The sequence below is a fragment of the Brachyhypopomus gauderio genome, chromosome 17, assembly GCF_052324685.1.
Source record: "Brachyhypopomus gauderio isolate BG-103 chromosome 17, BGAUD_0.2, whole genome shotgun sequence".
NCBI lineage: Eukaryota > Metazoa > Chordata > Actinopteri > Gymnotiformes > Hypopomidae > Brachyhypopomus > Brachyhypopomus gauderio.
The window spans coordinates 8,381,914-8,407,300 of NC_135227.1; the positions used below are offsets into that span (position 1 = coordinate 8,381,914).

At 40.2% G+C, this 25,387-nt stretch overlaps 1 protein-coding gene and 2 long non-coding RNA genes across 7 annotated transcripts; 1 reads left to right on the forward strand and 2 right to left on the reverse strand.

Moving 5' to 3' along the window:
• Positions 1-25,150, reverse strand: tpo (thyroid peroxidase). 5 transcript variants are annotated; one of them, XM_076978662.1, is made up of 14 exons: positions 24,582-24,817; positions 24,127-24,218; positions 21,697-21,781; positions 21,387-21,532; positions 20,930-21,062; positions 16,574-16,703; positions 15,294-15,500; positions 12,925-13,440; positions 10,709-10,967; positions 7,507-7,677; positions 7,107-7,344; positions 6,617-6,826; positions 2,481-2,508; positions 1-432 (listed from the first exon to the last, which is right to left on the reverse strand). In XM_076978662.1, the coding sequence occupies exons 1-13, from the start codon at positions 24,671-24,673 to the stop codon at positions 2,499-2,501; spliced, it is 2,289 nt and encodes a 762-aa protein (XP_076834777.1). In that variant the 5' UTR covers positions 24,674-24,817; the 3' UTR covers positions 1-432; positions 2,481-2,498. The 5 variants fall into 5 exon arrangements, with proteins under 5 accessions (XP_076834777.1, XP_076834779.1, XP_076834776.1 ...); XM_076978661.1 differs by lacking the exon at positions 1-432 and adding an exon at positions 24,874-25,150 and having other exon boundaries at positions 900-2,508; positions 24,582-24,685; XM_076978660.1 differs by lacking the exon at positions 1-432 and having other exon boundaries at positions 900-2,508; positions 24,582-24,816.
• On the forward strand, positions 1,179-8,143 carry LOC143480820 (uncharacterized). The gene is made up of 4 exons (XR_013121895.1): positions 1,179-2,460; positions 5,852-5,968; positions 6,627-6,690; positions 7,468-8,143. It is a non-coding gene; the product is annotated as an uncharacterized LOC143480820 (long non-coding RNA).
• On the reverse strand, positions 2,516-6,610 carry LOC143480821 (uncharacterized). The gene is made up of 3 exons (XR_013121896.1): positions 5,118-6,610; positions 5,016-5,049; positions 2,516-4,981 (listed from the first exon to the last, which is right to left on the reverse strand). It is a non-coding gene; the product is annotated as an uncharacterized LOC143480821 (long non-coding RNA).
• Positions 25,151-25,387: the final 237 nt, after the last annotated feature.

Sequence of the window (25,387 nt, forward strand, 5' to 3'; positions counted from 1 at the left end):
ATGAACATCTTTCAATTATACAAAAATGTACATTTCAATAATGTACATATTTCAATTACAAGGTTGAGTAACTACTATATTTTGATGATGCTGGGTCCTTTCTGCTCTGTGTGTGTGTGTGTGTGTGTGTGTGTGTGTGTTTGGTGGTGCTCTTGTAGGTGAAAGACCTTGGTTTGAAACATCCGGTTTCTCTGGAAACCTTGTGGGCATCACTACAGTTTTGACAACCTATATGTGAGGCACATTAATTCAGTATAATGGCAGATATCCCTCATGTCCTGTGTGTTGTGTTGTGCTCTCTTGCGGTTATGCTGGTCATACACTTATGTGACCATATATATTTCATTAGATACATTTCATTAGATTGTTCATCGATGGATTTTATTCTTGGCCACTTGTTCATGGCAGCTCCCAGTCTGCAGATTTGAATTTCTGTAAAAACATAAAGCATAAACACTCTATAGCTCTCTGACCTTGCATGAAGACCTAGGCATGCACATTAATACAAGCACCTGCTGGAGGATTTGTTCTCTACAGCTAGTTGTGTAGCTCTGTTATTCATTCTGTATATATTTTTTTCTCATTCTATAATACACATAGATAAGATCATTATTAAGGTTATTGTACTGGTAAGTGAAATATAGACAAAACGAGTAGCTATAATACATCTCAGCAATATATATGTTATATGATCATATGAGTTATATATATACCAAGAGACATGGTTTTATTTGGAAATATTTATAATGTTATAATGTTAAGCTTTTATATATATATATATATATATATATATATATATATATATATATATATATATATATATATATATATATATATATATATATATATATATATATATATATATATATATATATACACTTTTTATGAGTAGTTTGTGATACACTGTTTAGGGCTGTGAAACGAAATGTCATATGGGGTGTTTACCAACATATTACCAATATATCAATATATTGATTTGTGTTTATCAGTGTATTGATATATGGATGTCCAGCTCTACCATCTGGCAGCTGCTTTGTTACTGTCTCTTTTTATGTTGGTCTACATATGCAACTGGAACATCTAAATTGACTTTTGGTCCTCTTTCTAATACTAACACATTGAAGTGTAGATAATTCTATGATTATTTATAGTACACTCTAACCCTAGAGGCCCTCAGAGGAGGTACAGTGTCACTTCCACAGCTGTTCTAGTTTAGCATGGTGACCAACTACGCTAGAACCTCTTACTTTTTACATTTAAACAGTAGATGGCAGAATACATCATATATATGAAATAGACAAGTGCTCATTGAGAATGAAACAGAGGCTGTGTGAGATGTGTATTTTAGGTTTTGGTATGGTTCTCTAGTTTATACTGCATTTCAGCTATATGCAGAGAGACTTAGCATGCTTTGGACAATCTTGTATATTAGGGGATCAATTGTATTGATTTCCTCTGATGTTACATTTTATATAGTGGAACATTTCAAATGTATGTAAATCAATAGGACTTATATTTTGTTTTCATTCTACTGCCGATACTTTTATACTCACTGCAGCTGTGTATACTGTCATTGTTGTTGACATTAGCATGACTGGGACTGCCACCATTTTATTCATAGTCTGAGCACAATTTTGCCTACATTATGAATGTTTCCATACCATAATCAAGATGTGGATGCACTCAAATTGTACAGGAGACATTCAAAATGTTTCTCTTATTTGAACTGACAAACCTGTAATTGAACAAAGCATCCAGCCCTGCATTAGTTTGGCAAAAATGCAAGATACCACTTAATTTAGGGGACCCAAGGAGTTGAAACGCCACAGTCCCCTCTCAACTGATTGCTATTTCCTTAAAATCTCTGAGACAAAACCAGGACATTATGTAAATGTTGTTCCTATTTATCAAACCTGAGACTTTGCATTTCAAAGAGTTTCATTCCATGTTTAAATGTAAATGTAACCCACATCTCTGAATACAGCCATGCTTACGTAAAATTAGAGATGAGAAAAAGCTTGAGAAAGGTCTTGGACATCATCTGCCCTTTGGGTCTGAAAGCAATGAATGCTCTATGCATCTGCGCACATGCTGAAAAACTGCATATATGCCTACATTCTCATTTTCAAAAGCAGATGTAAAGCATAAAAACAGACTTCAAACAGAATTCAAACAGTACTTTTGTGCCATGTGAATGAAAACAAAGCCATGTATAAAGACACACACTGCTGCTTCATACCTCCACACACTTCTATACGGTTTTATAAGGTACTTCATACTGTACATGAACTGCATATTCATGAGTATGTACAATATTTTCTAAACACTGACAAATAGACTTTTTGAAAATGTTTTTATTGGCTTTTAGCTGTGGTTATAATGCGTGCGTTCTCCTGCAGCAGATCTGAGTATGCACAGAACCTCCAGCTACCGCTGATGTTGACACATTTGGACACTCGGGTGAGCTCTGTCATACTTGCCTTTCTGCACTGTCCCCATCATTTATGTCTGCAGAGAGGAGGAATTACATGAACAACAAGCGCAAATTATACAAAGAAGTACTATTCTACTATGTAGTTAATGAACGGTTTGTACAGACACCCTTGCATTACATAAGGTAATGATTTAACAAAAAAGGCTTTTCATTGTTTGATTACTTTGCTCAAGCATAACTCTCATAGTTTAGAAGCAGCACAACTCATGGCTGCCCAACTCACTATATACGGCACTCATTTTTTGTTGAAGAAGAAAGAACATTCCCATGCATTAAACAGGTCTCTGGGAATAAATGGGCAACTAAGGTGTGATTCTTTTTGTTTGTGGTATTTGATGCACTTCTTTGCGGGCAGTAAGCAATTACAGCTATATCTGCTTCTGTCTGAAACTGTGTCTCATAGCTGTGTCTCAGCTCAGCTATGGGATCACCATTATAAATAATGGATTTGCCTTTTCGGAATTTTGGGGATTCAGAGGCATCCTTCAATACAAACAAAAAATAAATAAATAAAAATATAAAGAAACAGCAAAAAAACTTCACTAGTGACAGTTGAGGTGTCAGTGGAGCACCAAAGCACCCACCCACCCTGCTGATCTGTCCCCTCATCAACCCAACCTCCATCTATCATCTACCACCTCACCAACCCAACCTCCATCTCTCATCTACCACCTCACCAATATATCCTCCATCTCTCATCTACCATCGCACCAATCTATCCTCCATCTCTCATCTACACCCTCATCAACCCAACATCCATCTTCCATTTACCACCTCACCAACCCAACCTCCATCTATCATCTACCACCTCACCGACCCGACCTCCATCTCTCATCTACCACCGCATCAATCTATCCTCCATCTCTCATCTACACCCTCATCAACCCAACCTCCATCTATCATCTACACCCTCATCAACCCAACCTCCATCTCTCATCTACATCCTCATCAACCCAACCTCCATCTATCATCTACCCCCTCTTCAACCCAACCTCCATCTATCATCTACCCCTTCACCGACCTGACCTCCATCTATCATCTCCCCCTCACCGACCCGACCTCCATCTCTCATCTACCACCTCACCAACCCAACCTCCATCTCTCATCTACCACCTCACCAACCCAACCTCCATCTCTCATCTACACCCTCACCAACCCAACCTCCATCTATCATCTACCCCTTCACCGACCTGACCTCCATCTCTCATCTACCACCTCATCAACCCAACCTCCATCTCTCATCTACCACCTCATCAACCCAACCTCCATCTCTCATCTACCACCTCACCGACCTGACCTCCATCTCTCATCTACCACCTCACCAACCCAACCTCCATCTATCATCTACCCCTTCACCAACCCAACCTCCATCTATCATCTACCCCCTCTTCAACCCAACCTCCATCTCTCATCTACCACCTCACCGACCTGACCTCCATCTCTCATCTACCACCTCACCAACCCAACCTCCATCTATCATCTACCCCTTCACCAACCCAACCTCCATCTCTCATCTACACCCTCATCAACCCAACATCCATCTATCATCTACACCCTCATCAACCCAACCTCCATCTATCATCTACCCCTTCACCGACCCGACCTCCATCTCTCATCTACCACCTCACCAATCTATCCTCCATCTCTCATCTACACCCTCATCAACCCAACATCCATCTATCATCTACACCCTCATCAACCCAACCTCCATCTCTCATCTACATCCTCATCAACCCAACCTCTATCTATCATCTACCCCTTCACCGACCCGACTTCCATCTCTCATCTACCACCTCACCAATCTATCCTCCATCTCTCATCTACACCCTCATCAACCCAACCTCCATCTATCATTTACACCCTCATCAACCCAACCTCCATCTCTCATCTACATCCTCATCAACCCAACCTCCATCTATCATCTACCCCCTCACCAACCCAACCTCCATCTCTCATCTACCACCTCACCAATCTATCCTCCATCTCTCATCTACACCCTCATCAACCCAACCTCCATCTATCATCTACACCCTCATCAACCCAACCTCCATCTCTCATCTACATCCTCATCAACCCAACCTCCATCTCTCATCTACATCCTCATCAACCCAACCTCCATCTATCATCTACCCCCTCACCAACCCAACCTCCATCTCTCATCTACCACCTCACCAATCTATCCTCCATCTCTCATCTACACCCTCATCAACCCAACCTCCATCTATCATCTACACCCTCATCAACCCAACCTCCATCTCTCATCTACATCCTCATCAACCCAACCTCCATCTCTCATCTACATCCTCATCAACCCAACCTCCATCTCTCATCTACCCCCTCACCAACCCAACCTCCATCTATCATCTACCCCCTCACCAACCCAACCTCCATCTCTCATCTACCACCTCACCAATCTATCCTCCATCTCTCATCTACACCCTCATCAACCCAACCTCCATCTATCATCTACACCCTCATCAACCCAACCTCCATTTCTCATCTACATCCTCATCAACCCAACCTCCATCTCTCATCTACCCCCTCACCAACCCAACCTCCATCTATCATCTACCCCCTCACCAACCCAACCTCCATCTATCATCTACCCCCTCACCAACCCAACCTCCATCTCTCATCTACCACCTCACCAATCTATCCTCCATCTCTCATCTACATCCTCATCAACCCAACCTCCATCTCTCATCTACCCCCTCATCAACCCAACCTCCATCTATCATCTACCCCCTCACCAACCCAACCTCCATCTATCATCTACATCCTCATCAACCCAACCTCCATCTATCATCTACCCCCTCACCAACCCAACCTCCATCTATCATCTACCCCTTCATCAACCCAACCTCCATCTATCATCTACCCCTTCATCAACCCAACCTCCATCTATCATCTACATCCTCATCAACCCAACCTCCATCTATCATCTACCCCCTCACCAGTCCAACCTCCATCTCCTGTGTACCCTCTCACCAACCAAACCTCCACCTACCCTCAGCCCACCCATACTTCACACCCCCATCGACCCACCTTCAGATGCATTTCATATTCAGACTTTCCCCAAAAGATGAAATGAGCAAGCAAAAAAAAAAAGAACTACCTGGGGGATCCTGGTGGACATGGAGCCCTCGAGTGTGATTCACAGGCTGTCTGCTTTATTTGCTTGGTGCTTTATTAAAAGAACCCATTTGCTGTATGCCTCTGGAGAATGCAAAGGCAATCACAAAGCGGAAAAGAACCATTTTGTCATTCGGGAGCCCCTTACCATGAGATATATATCAGTGGCCTGAGCCCTGGGCATTACCATGACATCCATTTCCTCTCTCTATATCTTTTCCCAAGGACATTATCTCAGCCCATGGCAGTCCAGTGGTGCCTATTACATGGGCAGGTTGCAGAGGCAGATTGAATAAACACTAGAGATAGGACTCGAGTATGGCAAGAGCTCTAAGGTCTAAGGTAAGCCTGCCTCTCCTTCTGTATCTGGAACTATGTAGAATGACAAGTGCTTCAACTTCTACCAACAGAATACAGAGTAGAATGAGCTTCTGATATGACTTTGCCTCACATTCCTCATAATCTATGCGCTGTGCACTATGACATGGATTCTAAATTATAATCTACAAAAGGACATCAATTTATTTACTCATTATAAAGACTACTTTATCTGTGTGTGACAGGTGTGAATATGATCATTGATTTTGCCAGAGTTGCAGGGATCAATATTTGTCACTGGGCAAAATTCTTGAGTTGAATAGATTGCCAGCCCATGAAAATTCGTAACTCAAGGGAGGGCACAGCAGATCTCAGAAACTGTCTTCAGTCAAGGAGTTAAGTGGCAATGTAATGGGTTGACTTAGAAAAACTCTGGCAGGTCATGTGCTAAAGCATTTGTTTGGTGCCCCATAATGGAGTTTCTCCTAGCTTCGCCAGCTTTGACTTGTACACATCTGTTATGGTGTATGGTGTCTATTTTTTTATAAGCTGCTGTGACGCCGTATAATCAGGGATTTTTCTTTCTTCCATTGTCTACGATTAGCAAATGATTAGTTTGTGGGGGACAACACTCATGCGCCCTTTTTGAAAAGTGAAGAGAACAGGTATTACTTTTTTTCAGGGTCTTCCTGCCACATGTCCAGGTCCAGTGAGGGTAGACTGCTGCATAAAAGGAAGTCTTTAGGGTATGTCCCCACAGTGAATGGATCAAGGGGAACCTCAGTCAGTCCGCTGTTGTCACAGATGACTCGAGACAGGGAGTGCTTCTGCAGCTCCTGTCTCTGGAGCTCTGAGAACACACCTGGTCTTTCCCACCAGAATCTGAAACAGATCCAACTAGATCTTGACTTGAAGATCTCTGGCGTTTCATTAGTCTGACTGCTGAGATGTATTATAGACTCCTGTATTTCTAAATTATAAATTGAGTTGTAGTATAGACATATTTGAATATATAGAGAAATGCACCCTTCTGTATATTAACGAATCTATCATTTGTATTGATCTGTAAAACTCGACAGTTGGAAAGATTTTTATTTGACAAAGCTGCTGCTTTGAAAGCACAGTTCACTGCTTACAAATAACAATGGTTTAAGTGTTTTACCTGTCACCTTCTCTCAGCATCCTCATCTGTCTTCCAATCAAGCACGCAAACAGAGGGCCTGTCCTAGCGCCAGGCAGCACATCCTCCACCAGCCCTGCCAGCCACACATCAATATTGTTGGGATGCCCATATAGATCCATTATCTTTTCAACCAAAGCCCCATCATGTACCACTCCCCTCAGATCTGCTCCGCTTTCCACTCTGTCATATCCACAAAACACCCTCCAGTCATTGTAGCCTGAAATGCAATTGACAGAGGTGATATTAAAGGCACACAAACTCAAAAAAACAAAACAAAACCCAGATGGCTTAAAATGTTGCTTGAAGTGCCTCTGTTCTCCCTGTACAATATGTCTTACAGCACTGGAAATGCATCTGAAAGAAGAGTAAGAACAGTGACCTGGAAGACCATGATCTCGTCCTCTCTGCAGGTTCAGAGCAGCCAGATCCAGGACCTCAGGGACAGTGAGCACTACAAGTTTCTCTGTCAGTTCCTCAGTCATCAGGTGGTGCTGATTCTGCTTGTGAGCTGGGCTGCCTAGAAGACCTCGCAACACTGGATCTAATCCCCCTGTAGAGTGTAAAAAACAAAACAAGCAATTGGTATGCAGAGAGAATGTAAATGATGTTATACATGCATCAACAAATAAGCTACAGCTCAAATAAAGCAGCAGGAAAGATACAGTTAAGCCACAGTATTTGCAGCAATGTTTTCCTCACATCCACAGTTTGAACATTTTAAAAACCTTACGTTTAAATTAATCCATGTCACCTTGATCAACGTATGTATAATTGCAAAAAACATTTGCTGTTTATAATCTTTATTGCTGCTGTTAGCTATAATGTCAGCAAGCATGTGTTCTTCTTAAGAATAATGTGATTCATCAGCCCAAGACAAACTCTATATAAGCATAACATGTTCTGTACTGTGGCTTCCTATGTAGATCCCATAAGGTAACACTGGAGGATGTGAAAAGCAACCCAAGGGTTACAGCAGAGGACCTGCAGAAATCTGAACTTGCTTACACACATAGTGAGCGGAGGCTTTAACTATGTGTTCACTATAAAATAAAATAAAAAATTAATAAAGTGGACAATCTTGATGAATATAAAATATGTCTTGATACCCCCCTCACCCATATAAATCTTGATATATTTGTGACAAGAATGTTGATAATAAAAGGACAACACAGAATAAAACACTGCACTCATAGACACAAAAAGCCAAAAAGGCAAAGCAAAACAACCCAAAGAACAAAATATAAAGAACACAAACACTGCTGTCATTTGGCTAAAGTCTGCAGACGAACTAGAGCTCACTAACACCAGTAACATCACAACCATGAAGCATGAGGGAACATGTGGTTTGGAATGCTTTGCAGCTTTAGGAGGGTGGCATGGTCGTGTGGTGGTTAGCGCTGTCGCCTCACAGCAAAGTGGTCTGAGTGCGATTCTCGGTTCAGTCTGCTCTGTGTGGAGTTTGTATGTTCTCCCTGTGCCTGTGTGGGTTTTCTCCGAGTACTCCGGTTTTCTCCCACAGTCCAAAGGCATGCATGTTGGATTGATTGGTCACTCAAAATTTCCTGTAGGTGTGCGTGTGTGTTGGCCATGTGGTGGACTGACAACCTGCCCATGGTGTACCCTGCCTTCACCCGATGATGCTGGGATTGTGACTAGCAGGATTAAGCAGTAAAGATAATAGATGGATGGTTGGACGGATGCTGCTTCAGGGCCTGCGAGAAATGGCGGTAAGGAAGTAATGAGAAACGTGTGCAGCCACAGGTAATCTCTACTCTCCATTGTAATGGGAAAGCACAGGCGAAAAAGGGAAAAGGAATGAAAATAGTAATGCAAGAGCAGCAGTGAGTCTCCCAGCACAGCAGTACTCTCATACAGCGAGCAATGTGTAGCACTAGAGGACAGAACACATGGGCTTACGTAGAGAGCAAAAACAAACTAAGTACAGATGGATGAGATTAATAATCAGGTGATTGAGAATAGGGCAGATGCATTGTGTGTGTGTGTGTGTGTGTGTGTGTGTGTGTGTGTGTGTGTGTGTGTGTGTGTGTGAGAGTGAATGAGTGGTCCTGTCCCTCCCCCTGAGAGTTGAGTGTACCATGACACTGGGCAATATAATGAAAGCTGTATCATTTTCACAATGATACAAATTTTTAAAAATTAAATGTTATATAAAAATAGCAGAGAAGTCTCTATACATGAGAAAATTAATTGAGATGCTGTGGCATTCTGAAAATAGCTGATTATTCAAGGAACTGCACAAATACTAATACATAAACATATTATATTAGGAGGAATTATCTAAAATTGTTCCTAACCACTGGCAGAGGTTTTTGCTGCCACAGGGCATTTTGCAAGTTAAAACGTTATCAGGATTTTTCTCAGTCTAAACCTAAATGTTTAGATTTCCTATAGACTATTAAATACACAATTGTGGGTTAATAGTTAGGGTAATTAGTCTGATGAATCAGATTTTTGTCTCTTGTTGACAGTTAGATTATTCTGAGAATAATTAATACAGAAATCCATGTATTTTGGATTAACGTCATGACAAAGTAAAAGTGTAGATATAGATAGATAGATAGATAGATAGATAGAGATATATGTGTGTGTGTGTGTGTGTGTGTGTGTGTGTGTGTGTGTGTGTGTGTGTGTGTGTGTGTGTGTGTGTTTACTGTTATTGTTCCTTAGCACGGATTTAAACAGGAGACAACCAGTTTGAGTGCCATTGTTGTCTGAGGAACACAAAGAGGGCCCCAGAGGGCATAAGAGTGCAAAAGTCGGATCAGTTAGCATTGGATGAACATCGTCTAGTCATATGAACCCAGAGTTCAGTTGCACAATGCTGATAGGAGAGTTAGAATTTGAAGCAAGCAGCATGAATCAATGAGCCCTTTCTGTCAGGTGTCAACTGTTGAGGATGGTGAAGGTGGAGTCAAGGTATGAGGAATGCTTTCTTGGCACAACCTGGGTCCTCTGATACCTGTGGATTGACATTTGGACAATAGGGCTTACCTAAGCATTGTGGCTGACCAAGTTCATTCCTTCATGGCAGCTTTTTAACCTAGCAGGACAGTGCACCATGCCACAAGGGTCTTATCGTCATGAATTGGTTCCAGGAACATGACAGCACATTTTTGTTGCTTGTCATTACCTCCATCTAATTTGTGGCAACTGTGAGAAGCTACATTGTCTGCGTGGTCCAAGATTCCTACAATTCAATTTCAACACCTAGTGGTATATATGCCACAAAGACTTTGCTGTGGTTCTGAAGACCAAAGGAGGTCTTCTGTGCTACTTGATGGGTTCCTCTAATTAAATGGCCTTGGCAAGTGTTTAAATGCATTATTTCATTTAAACATATGAATACTTTTAACAATTAATTTTTGAGAAACTTGTGAAAGGGAAAAAATAACACCACACAGTGCCCTCTAATGAATCTGCGAGCACCTGAGGGACTCTGGTGCAGATAAGCAGTCTCGGTTTAAAATTGGCATATTTAATATTTCTGCTCTCCCATATTTCTGAAAATTATATAATATACTGAAAGAGAGCTGCCTTCAACAAGAACTACCTCTCTGTACCTTCTCTGACGATCCTCCATGGACTGAAGAAAGTCTGATGTAAAGGTAATGAGGAGAAGTTCTGGTGTTCGTGGTAGCTCTCGTTGAGTCTTCTCATTTGGGCTGACACAGTGGCATGGCCGAACCGGAATGCAGCAGTGGCAAACACGTTGGAGACTGAAGGGTCTACAGACTCATCATATCCCTCATACGGCCCAATGATGTGATCAAACATTTCTTCCCCAAGGATTTTGGGAATATAATCCCTCATGGTTATGATCTGTCATGAGGATGGATACATGTATGTGTACGCTTGCACAACATTTCATAGTGTATCACATCTCAGGTATATTAAAAATACCCAGAGAATGAAATCCCAAAACATGTCATTACACATTAATAAGATCCAAGCTACCCTGGACTTAAACTATAGAAGTCAAATGATAGCTTGAAATCCCAGACATTGCAATAATACATTTCATTAACTCAAAGACAGTTTGACTCACTGCAGTTTATATAAGGCTATGCTAATAGGACCACAATACATATTCTCAGCCAAAACATATCCATGGTGGCAATCTTTGGATATCCTGTGTTGGCAGATAAGATTGTGTGGTACTTTTCTCTGTGATATGCCTCAGAAACTCTGATGGCTGCAGATGTTTGGAGATTCAGTGGATTCTTTCTGCTTGGTCTGACTGAAGTTTTCTGTCTGTTTAGTAGCAGAGAGCAGGGATGTGTATATCAGAACTCACTGTCCATGAAGCTATAACGTAACTGCCTCACTACCAGAGAGTGGAAACAGTTTTTATTGGTTTTGTGAAGTCAGGCCCTCTGGGACATTGTTAAAACACTGCACTCTGCCTGATGTATTCCATCTACTTCTCTCTTGTAACACTTCAGAGTCACTTTCCCTGCCACTATAATTTAAGGGGTCTGGGTTATATGCTACCTTACAGGTCCTTTTGTGAGTGATGAAATGTTTCTTTGATCCAGAAGAAACTGCTCAGAGCACATGGAGGAGGACATGTTTCAGCTTTGTGCTGCAGGGCCTTTAATCTCTAAATTTTGCCTCTGCCCAGTGTAGTAAATCATCATTTTGTTTGCACTCTTGAACATTAGCATGTCTGCTGTGGCCTAAATGGTACACATTTAGTCGGGATTGTGCTCCTGTATTCATTAACCAATTGATGTAACTAAATTTAAAATAATAATTTTTTATTATTCAACTAATTGTAAGTTAGATGGTTTAGTAAATAGCACTGTTTATACCACATATAAAGCGATCAGCACAGTGACAACATATAACTAGTATATTGCACTGTCAGGATGGTTTGCCAATGCTGATCTATCTTGCTATCCTTAGAGGTCTATTTGAAGCTGTAGAACAAAGATCTTCACTAACCTTCCCTCCTACTGTATCTCTGGGCTAGCCAGGGGTCTAACAAAATCCTCTCCTACATCCTTGAAGGTGCTTTTGTAAAATGCTTTGAATAAACGAGCTTTTGCTTCAAAGCTAGATCTGTTTTTAAAAGTTGGATATTCTTAATTGGACACTTCAGGCAAGAGGAAGCATTGAACCATATGGAAATGCACACAATGATGCACATCTGGTAGAAGGACTGATATGTGGCATTTAATCCATCTTATCTAGATTTTACATTCACTGATGCAGTGATGTATATTAACAAGGTTTAAGGATTCACATTGAGCGCTAAGATGGTTGCAGATGTTCTGCAGATTTGAATCCATTCGTAGGTGTTACATAACGTGTGCCATGTCCTTTCCTGTTTACATTTTATTTACCCTTCTCCTCAGGCATGTACATTTCACCAGTTAAGAGAACTGCATCATTAGTAATCATACACTGGAGGTCAAGTTTGTGAAGCATAAGTAATTCATGGAATATAATTTACATAAATTCACTTTAAATTCCCTTACAGTCATTGTTCATCTTCAGCAATGAGATAACTTTAATTACTCCTCATGGCACTTTCTTTTTAGAAGTGAGTTTTAGTTTTCATCCTAATCTTACTTGGTCAGTGTTCAATTGATATTAATATGCATTTTATTAATATTCTTTATATTAAAGATTTCTAGGAATGTCAGATCTGTCCCAGGTTAGCTGAATGAACAGAAGGTCTGTCCTACCACATGTATATGAGCAGCAGACTTTCTTTGATCTCTACTTACACTGGGCATCCTGATTATCTAACATGGGCTTTAATACCTCCTACCTGGTGCAACGCTCCAACAATCTTGCGGGTCTCCTGGTAGATGGTCTCCGGACTCCAGTGCCCATTTAGCTGCTTCAGGTATGTAGCAATACGGTTGTGCTCCCTCATCCACAGCGTGTGTAGAGCAGTCAGGGGCAGTACCTCATTTACCCTGCTATCTCCAGCCACAAAACACTCCACCCGTTGCATAGGCCCAGTGCCAGGCTCCTGAAAGCATGCAGATGGTGTGTCCCTTACAAAAGGCAAGTATGGACGACCACCATGGTCTGTGTGTTTGCTGTTAACTGCTAGTAGGCCCTCGGAGCTTGAGAGGTCTCTGAGAGTTTTTTGCAAGAGTGTGGAGTGTCCATAGACAGTGGAGGCATCTAGGTAGGAGGTGGCTGAATTCATCTGCTGTCGCTGGAGCATCTGTTGTGACTGCAGAGTGTGTGCTGGACCACTGAGCGGGCAGGCTGGCAAGGAGCGGAAAAATGGGAGACAGCTCTTATTTCCAAACGGTTCATCATTTAGTGGTATCTGTGAGGCACACACATACACAAACAGAGAGAGAGAGAAGGGAAGGGAGAAATGAGAAAGTGAGAAAGTGAACAAGAGAGAGAAAGTGAGCAGGAGAGAGGAAAAGAGAGTGAGGGAGAGTACATTATCTCACAATGTTTTTAAAGAGAATTTGTATTTGCCCTCTTAACCTTGATCCGCTTGCATTCTATGCAGCTGTTACTACAGTTCTTTAAATTTTACTAATTAGACACGTTAGTGTAGTAAACCCTATGTTACACAATGCTCCGGTCTTATATCATATTCTGAGCAAAGACTACAGCTAAAACTCCCTTTACTATAGATTTAGCATGGACAGAACAAACAAAAACTTTCCATTTGTTTCTAACAATGTCAGAGAAGCTTAGTGAAGCAGTTTGACACCACATTGTGCTCTTGAGTGCTGATAAACTACCCTAGCACAAAATTCTTCATGGTAGAAGGCTCAGATGTTTGGACTCAGCTCTATGTTCTAATGAACAGCACAGCAGTGTTTCTGGGTGCATTGTTGAACACTGCATCGTGCTGACAGTTCATCACTGCCTTCACACCTTAAACTTGATTTTTAAAAAGCCTTCTTTTATCCTCCTAAAATGCCAAATCTCATCTGGTTCCATTTCAGAACAGAGAATTCTTGCAAATTAGGCTCATGTTGGAGATACTGGGGTTAGCATAGCTGCAGGCTAAAGGTTCAAGGCACAGCTTCTGACGGGGAGGGGGGAGGGGGGCTCTCAGGCCCAGATTACTGGCAGGTCACATTCTTAGCAAGTGGTCTATATTTTGTTTGTGGTGAAGTTGTTCTCTGGAACAGAGCTTGCATGTTCTTAAAATAGCTCTGGTGCTCAGGGCAGTTCTTAGTGCTGCAGGCTATAATTCTGAAGATGCAGTGGGTTTTGATCTTTACAGCATGCTCACAGAAATACATCTGTGACTGTGTACAGTATGTTTAATTTGCATTTCATATAATCTAGCTTTGGACATTCTTTAACCTAGGCAAAATATGTATTCCAGTTAAACAGCTACTTTGGAATGCACCATACATCTACGTGCTATATACATCTGCAGAAATTTGCATCTGCAAATCTCTGTTTATGTATATGCTTGTCAGCTGTGACCAGAAGGACACTTTTGCATACTACTGTGTGCTTTCATATGTACTGCGCATATGTTCCATGTGCTAGCCATATTTGTTATTTATCACATTGGATCTCCCAGAGGCTAGGGCTCAGATGGGGTATAAAAACTTTGTACATCCATGGTTCTTGCCTCCTTTTCTCTGGATGGGGTAAAATGAAATTAGTTACAAAACAATCCAGTAATAACCTTCATATTTTTGTGAACAGTCACTGCCCTGAAGGTGTTTCACATTCCAAACTAGCCAGAGAGGGTCACCCAGAGACCTGCTACTTTTACTGGTGTTTGTGGTTTTGACAGAGATAAAGAAGCAGTCAGTGAGATAAATATATATTTTTAATTTTAGTCTACTGCAGGCACGCGCTGATAGAGCCCCAAAAACCCAAACCCAAAACAAAAAATCTACTTCCCCAGAATTAGCGGCAAATTCCCCCAGACGTGTGACAGCTGAAAACTGACCATATTGGGGGGTGGGGAGGGAATTACAGTATATTCTTTACAATGTTCATAGCTGAATAATAATTAACACATTGGAATATTGCTTTATAGTAGCAGAATTACTGAATTTGTCATACATAAAAGGGTCATTAAATGTATAAGCTATTAACAAAAGTAAATCATTCAGCTCTGATTCCACCTTAGTCAAGCAGCTTTACAAAAGAATTGCTGGCATCTTTGTGTGTGCTGTGGGAGACTTTTACCTGAATAGGGAAACAAGGATCGGAATTTTCACACACATTGAGGCAGTTGGTTCCCTCCAAAAATGATGCTTTACTGGTGCTCTGAGGAGTGAAGGAGATGTCATGGTCTATGTACTGACCCCAGTCCACCAGCAACTGGGAATATGCTTCATCTTCCAAGCGGTACTGGCTGGAGCTTTGCATAATCTCGTTGCTGACTTTCTGAACCTTTAAATATAGGATTGGCATAGTGTTCAAAGCAGAAAATAATGTGATTAATGTCTTCAGACTTTCAGTAAGATTCATTACTGTGGCTGCATGCATCTGAAGAAGTTGCTGTAATCAGGTCTACCATAGTTAACAGCATTAAGGCAAAATCCTAAATTTGTTAACTGCTGTGCAAGTTAAGAAGTGGAATCCATTACTCCTTTTAGCATTTTTTTTCTGGTTAAACTTTCATTTGAGGAACACTGTGATCAAAGTGTTTATGAAGGCACCCCTATACTGTCAATGCACACTGTGACACATAGAGCTGCATGTTTGTCCTAACATTTATCACATTGAAATGTTTCAGTTCAACTTATTAAATAATACTCCTCAGTCAGTAGAGCAAGCATGGCACTGGTGCTCTCTGTATGTGCAGTGAGAATTTAGGGGCTGCGTATTTCAAACAGGATGAATTTCAAAGCCAGAGTGCAGAATGTGGCAGGAAAAGGGCAGCTCAAACTGCCAGAGTGGCTAATTCCCACTGTGGCTAATTCCCACTGTGGCTAATTCTCACTGTGGCTAATTCCCACTGTGTGCAGTAGCTCACCTAGTCGATTGTTCCAAACTCAAACACGACCAGGAACGTTTTTTATTGCATCAAAAACTAACATAAAATTGATTATTCAAAACATATTCAAAACTGAATCAAATCGGTGTATATCTGAATATTCAGTTTGTGCCATTTTCTTTTTTACATCTTTATGTCGATGCACATTTTGTTCAAACCAGAACACAAGATTGTTCTGAACACTCTTTTAAGAACACCCCACATTAGTTCACTTGATATATACCTCGATGCACTTTACTTTGCAAGAAAGATGCTACTGGAAACAAAAATGGCTGCTTGTAACACTCTCAGAGGAGCTTAGTGAGGGAGGATCAGGACAAAATGTTCTCCTGAGAGCTGAAACAATATTCAAGAATCAACTTTTTTAGCTCTCAGTAGTTGAATATTGCTCTACTGTATATTGATGTACATTCTGATATGTTTAGTTTTACCATTTTAATAAATAAAGGTGCCCTCTGTAGCTTACTGGGGGAAGTAGGAATCCACTGTAGTACTGTTCATTGTTCCAGCCTTTTGGTTGGCTTTCTCCATCCTCATATTCTGCTGGGAGCCATCTGGCCAAGACGCTGTTGGCAGCTCCCCAGAGAGGGTTATTCCTGAGTAGGAAAGTGCATCTGTATATGTGGAAGCTGAAATGTCTCATAGAGGATTGTATGTTTTGAGGACTATCAAGACCACAAAATAGTTGCACATATAGCATAAGCACAGGCACAATTGAAAGTTAAAGAAAACTAAAAGATTCTTCAATAATTACATGTGTAGAGGACACAGTAATGTACAACTACATCTTTGTATCTTTGAGAGCAGCCTTATTATATGTTATAGCAAGAACAAAGCAAGAACAAAGCAAAAAGGCAAAAAGGTGAACAATCTTTATGATGGCATGACACAGTAGAGTAGAAGAAAACAAAGCTGGTTGGCTGTTTTAAATAGACAAACCACATTAGCCCCACGTGATTACGAGACGAGTCACAGGTGAGACGAATTAGCACAAGACATAACCATAACCACATAGTTCCACAGACGCAGACAATGCACGTGGACAACATAAACACACGCCCAAAAGGGAGGGGCCGGGGTCCTCAACCTGACAGGTTGACAGATGTTTGTCTATGACAGTGTATTTGTCTATGGGGTTATTTAGCTATGGGCATTATTTTTGTAATATAAAAAAAAAATAATATAAAAAATAATATAATATTTTTGAAGTAAACTTAACAATAAAACCTCCATTCTTAATAATTAATTCTATAATTAATTAATTATAGTAACGCACCGTTTCTAATGACCAGTAACGTCAACGGCGTTGTAACGACAGGAAAAGTAATTAATTATATTATCCCGTTACTGACAAAATGACACCGTTACCTAACGCCGTTATTTTTAACGGTGTTATTCGCAACACTGGTTATTACATAATACTTGTTTTGAAGCATGGTTCATAACATTCAATCTTCTCACTCCTTAGGGCGTGGTGTTACCCAATACTATTGCAGTTGGTTTCCTGTTCTGCTGTTAATGCTGGTCAATTGTGCATGATTATTCAAGTATGTTCATGTATGTGGAGTATGTTTAAGTGTAGCAGCCAAGGCCCAAGGTGTATCCCATGTCATTTAAAAAGCTCACCTCACTCCCAAAAGATGTTAAAATTGTCTATGAAGTTCACTTTGCAATGAGCACAGGTGGAGGAGAACCAGAGCAGAACCAGAGGAAGACCAGAGTAGAACTAAAGCAGATCCAGAGGAAGGCCAGAGTAGAACCAGAGTAGAACCAGAGGAAGGCCAGAGTAGAACCAGAGTAGAACCAGAGTAGAACCAGAGTAGAACCAGAGGAAGGCCAGAGTAGAACTAAAGCAGATCCAGAGGAAGGCCAGAGTAGAACCAGAGTAGAACCAGAGGAAGGCCAGAGTAGAACCAGAGGAAGGCCAGAGTAGAACCAGAGGAAGGCCAGACTAGAACCAGAGTAGAACCAGAGGAAGGCCAGAGTAGAACCAGAGGAAGGCCAGACTAGAACCAGAGTAGAACCAGAGGAAGGCCAGAGTAGAACTAAAGCAGATCCAGAGGAAGGCCAGAGTAGAACCAGAGTAGAACCAGAGGAAGGCCAGAGTAGAACCAGAGGAAGGCCAGAGTAGAACCAGAGGAAGGCCAGACTAGAACCAGAGTAGAACCAGAGGAAGGCCAGAGTAGAACCAGAGGAAGGCCAGACTAGAACCAGAGTAGAACCAGAGGAAGGCCAGAGTAGAACCAGAGTAGAACGGGAGCAGAACCAGAGGAAGGCCAGAGTAGAACCAGAGGAAGGCTAGAGTAGAACAAGAGCCATACTATAGCCTGAAGATAACCTGAGGAGAACCAATGCAGTGCCAGCTGTTTAACATAAGTAATGTTGAAAACAGCACCAACTAGTTGAAATTTATGATATGCACGAACTTGCCCCCTGTAGACGGGTAGTTCTGTAACGCATATAGGATTCCTGCAGAATGTCATATGGCGCATTTCCACACGGGCCTGCTTGGCGCGGTACGGTTCGATACGGATCGATCCGCAACGGAGCGGTACGGTCGCGTTGTATTTCCATTACAATGGTGGACCACCACAATGTGGGTGGAGTCGCTGTTGGCGCGTGGGTTGTAGTGTTGTGACATCATTTGTATGCGACCACAACACCGTACAACAATGGACGAGATGGCGATGGAAGGACTCGTGTACCTTGTGCTCGAATTATGGCTTTTTTCCCGGAAACGTGTAAATGAAGAGAGCTAGAGAAGGTTGCAGTTTGCAAGATGCACGACACAAGAAAAGGAACGGAGACTCTGGAGTCGATAGCGGAGGAGTCGCTCTCCTGTGACGCATCCTGTGACGACACTCCCTGGCCAATCAGTGTCATGCTGTTCTTCCATGTCACAGAAGTTTTCCGCTTTGGAACGGTTAGAACCTCGAGCGAGTAGGTACGAAAAAAGTAGCTGAAGGTATCGGCAAACTTGTACCTGGTACTAATGAAAACACTCACAAACCGTCGCGAATCGAACCGTACTGCGCCAAGCAGGCCCGTGTGGAAATGCGCCAATAGAGAGTTCCTCAGGGGAATCAGAAAGTTCTGTGGAGTCCATTTCTCAGGTCCATAATGATAGAGTGTCTGATTACCAGAGTACTTGGTTCTGGTATGGCCACTGTATTTTCCTGATGCTGGCAGGTGTTTCTAACAGATTACCAGATGATTTCGATGGTGATGCTGGTGTGAGACATTGTCAGAGTATCTTGTCATGCAAGTTGCTAGGGGGCTAGCATAGTGTGGGTTATTTGCCTTGGGCGTTTTAGGTAAGTTTTGCTGCTCACCCTTTTCCCCAGACAAAGCAGCTGATGCTTTGGGGTTTGCCAGCACTGTAAAGCACTCAGTTTCCTTAACACTACATACTTAATGCTTAATACTTAAGACTTAATGCTTTGTGAAGAGGGTTTTCCTCGTTCTGATTTGGGCTCCTTGATGTCCACATTCTTCTTGACCCCTGTGGAGCAAGAGGCATTTGACTGTGGAAAGGCATTTTGCTTGTGGTGTAATTGACTATGGGGTAGTTGTTGCTGTGAGGTCTTTTAGCTGTTGGGGTAGTTGTGGTTGAGGGATTAATTAGCTCTCAGGGAAGTTGTTGAGGACAATATTATTGATGTAGTTTTTGCTGTCGGCTTGTCGAAGCAACTTAATACAAAAAAAAGGCTGTGTGGCTGTTTTAATGATGATAAATTGATACTGTAAAATTATGTAAAAACTGATTAAATGTAAAATTATAAATGTAATGATTTAAATGTAATTTTATGTGGCATATATGAAGGGTTATTTAGCTTTTATGGTTGCTATACCATCCTATTTGGTTGCTAGAGTGTTACCATGTGGTTGCTGTGGATTTCTATATAGTTGCTATAGAGTTTCAGGTGGCTGCTATGGTCTAGATATGTGGTTGCTATGGTATCTCAGGTGGTTGCTATGTGGTTAAGTGTTGCTCTCGCAGGTGTTGCTAGGTGGTTAAGTGTTTGCCATGGAGTCCAATTGGTTTGATAACCAATAACAATACATAGTTAGCACTGTTTGTGTATGTGTGTATATAAATATTCTGAAAATACCTCCTTCATTTCTTATGGGAAAATAATTGCTTCATAGAAACCATACATTAAATCAAAAAGCTCTATAGAACTATGCATTTCTCAATCAAATCAAACATTCATGAGGGTGATCTCATATATATTGACATCTCAAAATATATATATTTTGTTATCAAACAAAAATCAGGCAGAAAATAATAAAAAGAAGAATATACTGGACAACAATAATAATAATATAATAATAGGAACAGATTGTTGGCTTTGTCAAGCAATCATAATAAAGAGCTATACAAGTTATGATTACATATATATATATACACCTAATATTTTCAGACTAATCAAGTGGATATATATAATGCTTCCCTAATGAACTTCACCTGAAAGAACTGTAAGCCGTTATGGTCTAATTATGGTCTGAGTTACGAGTTTCTCTTGGTGTGCTTAATGTAGCAGTGCATCATGCTTGTAGCTAAGTTAGTGCCATTTGGCTGTCCCCTTCCACACACACTGTGACTGGGTTTGCCCTCACGTGCAGCACTAGCCCTGATGCACTCTATCTGTCATGGGTCATCTTATCAACCCGGCTGGCTTCCTCAACAAAATGCCAGAGTCCAGTTAGCTGAAGAGAGCAGAGGGCTGATTAGTGTGGTTTGAAAACAGCCCAGCAGATGGGCTTTGTACTCCGCAGAGCAGTGCATTATGGATAAATTATTAAGCGAGGGCCCAGCTACCTGTTATTGCACACTCCAGAGATAGTGCGGTATTTCTCCGAATAGCCTCCTCTGGGACAGTTGGCTGGATGGGCCAGTGGAGGACATCCGGACAGGTTTGCTATCAGCGCCACTTTCTCCATGGAAAGGAGCTCTGAAAAAAGGAGAGCAATTTAGTGTGGCAAATTCAAATCCAATTTTTTTATTTTATTTAATTTTTTTTTGAGAAACAGTCCTTTTGAGTTTAAGTAGTGTCTATTTCTGGGCACCTTTATAAGACCTTTTATAAATCTGCCAGCATATATTAAATCTGACATTTCACTGTTGGTCGATACTGTTGCTACTACATCAGAAATGTTATCTGTAGTCAAACTTCATTTAAATCTTGTGCAATTGAAATAAGTAGTTATTTTTGCACATAACAGTAAACAATGTAAAACTTACTGATCATATTCATTTCATTCAAACAGGATCTCACCAGATGCAGAAACTGATTGTTTCTGTGTCCTGCTTGCCTCGTCCTTCAAAAGGAACAAGGTCAAGTGGAAGACCTCTGCTGCTGCTATTGGCCCAGGTCCTGCTGTAGCCTGTCTGGAGAACACAAACATCTCTGCGTGCTTCTCACTGTTCAGAACAGTAAAAAACAAAACAAACATAAGTGGTTATGGAGGTTATTATAAGCAAAAGCAAAACAAACAGTGGTTACAGGTTATTATAAGCAAAACAAACAAAAAAAATCATGTGATCAATGATCATGTGTATTTATTTTGTTATTTTTAGTTGTTTACCCATTTTGTGTCTGCTTTAATGCACTGTTGACCATCTGAAGACTCTCTTGTACTGAGGACATTAGCAAACTTTCAGACTTGCTTTCTGAAAAATGTAGATGAGACAATTATATACATGTTGTGCTGTAACATTTAGAAACCGCCTGTGAGAAATAACAAAATGGAACAAAAATTAGGTCAACCCTTAACCTAACCCTTTCATACCTCCTAATCAATACTAAATACTAATACTATCAAATTATTTAAATATATTAACTTCTAAGCATTTGTTATTACCATCATATTGTTATTATTATTATTGTTGTTGTAAGCAAGAAAATGTAATTGATATTCATGTGACTTAATGTGGAGATAAAGTTGAGATAAAAAAAACATATTTTATCTCAACTTGTTCTACCTAAAAATCAATATCCTTTCAGGTTGTATATAAAAGGTTTAAAAATAAAAGCTCTATACCATCACAAGTGACCAGAACTGTGATTACCTGTGAATGATATGATGCAGATGAATGATGTAGCGATGAATGATATAACGCAGTCAGATCATAAGGTTCTGACAAGCCATTATCTCTGAGGCAGTTATTTAGCTGTTACCATGATTTTCACCTGTTCCTTGTTTTCTCTTCCTTTAATCAGTTTCTCTCTTGTTTTTTCAGTGTCTTGTTCTTTACATGAGACCTTAATTTTCTACCTTTAACCTACATGTTTCAACTTTTTGCACCTGTTTCTACTCTGCTAGCCTATGATATCCTGTCTGCCAATCACCAAACCCGCAGTTCCGTTTATGTGTCTGCCCAGCCATTCAAATAAACTCTTTGCTATTACATCCAGATTCATCCTGGTGTGACAATTGCCTATCTTGTTCACAAATACAGCTGCAAGAAAATATTTGTTAACCCTTAGGATTTTTGCATTCACATAAAAATGTGTTGTGATCTTCAAGTAATAGACAAACACAATCTGCTTAAATGTGTAACAAATTTCTGTTATGGCTTGTCAATACAACGTTTGTGATAAACGTTTGTGAATACTTAAATTTAATAACCAGTAGGCCTACAACCTGTTTAACTTAGAAGCTGCAATAGCCTCTGCCACATTTACTGTAGCTGCTTCGACAAAACTGCTTCAGATTGTTGATATTTCTGGGACTCTCAGAGTGTAGCATCTTATTTAGCTTGCAGAGTTGGCCTTTCCAGCCTCGACTCTTCTGTTTAAGTCATTCTGTTGGGTTACTGATATATTTCTAGTGGTTATCTAGTGGCATCACCCAACCTGTATGAAGCTTAAGGTGACAGACTACCATGACATTCTCCAGCATGTTTTCTTGATACACTTGTGTGCCTCGATTACAGCAGGCAGTCCAGGTCCTCTGGTGGATCCACACACATGATTCATGCATAGGTTGAGGTTTGTCATTGTGGACAGTGCATTGTTTACTTATAACACATTATTACCAAGTATTTGAACAATTTTCTCTCATCTATTGACAGATTCTTGTCAGAAGTGTATAGTAGTATTATGAAAACCTTTTCTTACTTTCTTTCTTTCTTTCTTTCTTTCTTTCTTAGTTGTCCATCCACAAATAAATAAGTCCTTTTTCATTTTTTGTAGTGGACACGAATACAGAGGTGTTCCAAAACTTTCTGCAGGTCCTTGTTTTTACTCTGAAGAGCTCTTGTCAGCACTGCATGTTCTTCCTATTATTTCATAGTATTTATTACAGACTGAAACAGCCATTAAGAAGTTATAACAGTTCTGAACAGTCCCTTCATGTATTTTAAATCTCTGTCTATTTATCTCTCTATTTGTATTGATTCGTCTAATGACATGTTAATCAGGACATGGTTTGCATGAACACCTCTTTCTTGATGACCAGACTGTTGGTGTTACACTTTATGTGGCTTTTTATTGCAGTACACCTTCAACACACATCTCCGGTCTCATCATACTGAAACACCTACCTTTTTTTTATTTGCTTTTAGCTTTTAGAGATTAACCAAGGGGGGTTACATATTTCCCAGTCTGAAGTGCTTAGATTAAGTGTTTTGTACCAGTAGTTAAAGCTGTTGTGTATTAGGTGAAAATATAAATACAGTTTTATGAGTAATTAATGATGAAACTCAAGTCATTCCATAGATTTCACAAATATTTCCCATATTAATACAGTGAAAAGTATGACCCATAGGTGAAGGAGAAAATGTGGTAAAATGATTGAGATGAGGAACTAAAAGATAAAATAGGATAAAATATATAAAATATATATATTTGCTATTAGGTACAACAAGAAATTGAAGACTTACCAGAGACACTACTGTGAAAAGCTAATCTGCAGCCTGACACTCAATTTATAATAAACAAGAAATAATTGGTATTATAAGAAGTGAGTTATTATTATAAGGTTATTACAGAACATAATAAAGAAATGACCTACGTTTAGATGTTCCAGTTGCATATGTAGACCAACATAAAAGAAGAACATAACAAAGAAGCTGCCAGATGGTAGAGTTGGACATTCCTGCAGTGCTAAAAAAAAAAGCATTGTAATAAAAAAAGAAAAAGAAAATCCATATATCAATATATTTATATGTTGGTAAACACATATAACATTATGTTCATTATGTTTCACAGCCTTAAACAGTGTATCACAAACTATTCATAAAAGTACAACCCATGTCATTTTAAATATAAAAATTAAATCGTAAAATTCTTTTAGTGCAATGGCTTATTCATTCTCTACACTATTTAATTTCGAGAGAGAGAGAAAGAAAGAGAGAGACAGAGAGCAAGAGAGCTTAACATTAGAGAACATTTTCAAAAAATAAAAAACATGTCTTTAAAATTAGATATGATGATCATATAATTCTTATAAGTACATTTTTTTCTTACTGTTTCTCTCGGTGGAGTCCCTTGTGAAGACTTTCACTGTTTAATCTCATACCTCTCTGATGTGGAGTTTCCTTTTGAGAGAGCGTGGTCATACCCTGCTGACTCTACACAAAAGCCACTTGATTTTCTAAACTTTTTGCTCTCCAAGCACAAGAAGTTCATAGGTATAAGGATCAGCTATAAACACTCTGCAGTTGTGTGTCACATTTGTTAAAGCTTTGAAATCACGCTTCAATTACCATTCAAATCCCCAAGTTCCCCAAGAATTTATGAGAGTTAAGGAAATCTCTACCTGTTTGAAGCTCTCTCATCCTGTCCTTGGACAGATATCAGTCAAATGCTAAGCAAACACTTGAATTTTGAATATATGGCTTTTTTGGTATTAAAGTTTAATCTGCCTATTTCAGGACCGCCTAACTGCCGTGTACATTTGGAATTACTATATGTAGACCATTTACTTCTGATGTGTTGCTCTAGTTAATAGTACAGTTACATAAATCCACATTGCCTTTGAACACCCCCCACAAATAAACAGCTTTACTACACTTTAATACTATAACAGCTACATAATAGTGGGTTTTAAAATCTTAACATTAATTCCTGTAGTTGTTGCTGTAGAGAATGTTATGGGGAACAGACACCGTGCATGTGTGCGTCAGTAGCTCCGCCAACACTGTTGCATGACCACTCACTGGCGTGACGTCAAGCTCAAACCTCACATAACGTGCTCTTCACTAAAGAGCTTTTCCTTGAAGATGTGTGCGTAATCGAGCACTGAGGCATTCACGCTGGGGCCCTCCACCCAA

Excerpts from the sequence above, each read along its gene's own strand:
- tpo (XM_076978662.1), bottom strand. The coding sequence starts at position 24,673 with ATGACCACGCTCTCTCAAAAGGAAACTCCACATCAGAGAGGTATGAGA. Across the intron at positions 15,501-16,573 it reads GTGGATTCCTACTTCCCCCA|GTTCAGAAAGTCAGCAACGA; the intron begins GTAAGCTACAGA and ends CTATATTTAAAG. Across the intron at positions 6,827-7,106 it reads ATGCTGAGAGAAGGTGACAG|ATTCTGGTGGGAAAGACCAG; the intron begins GTAAAACACTTA and ends GATCTGTTTCAG.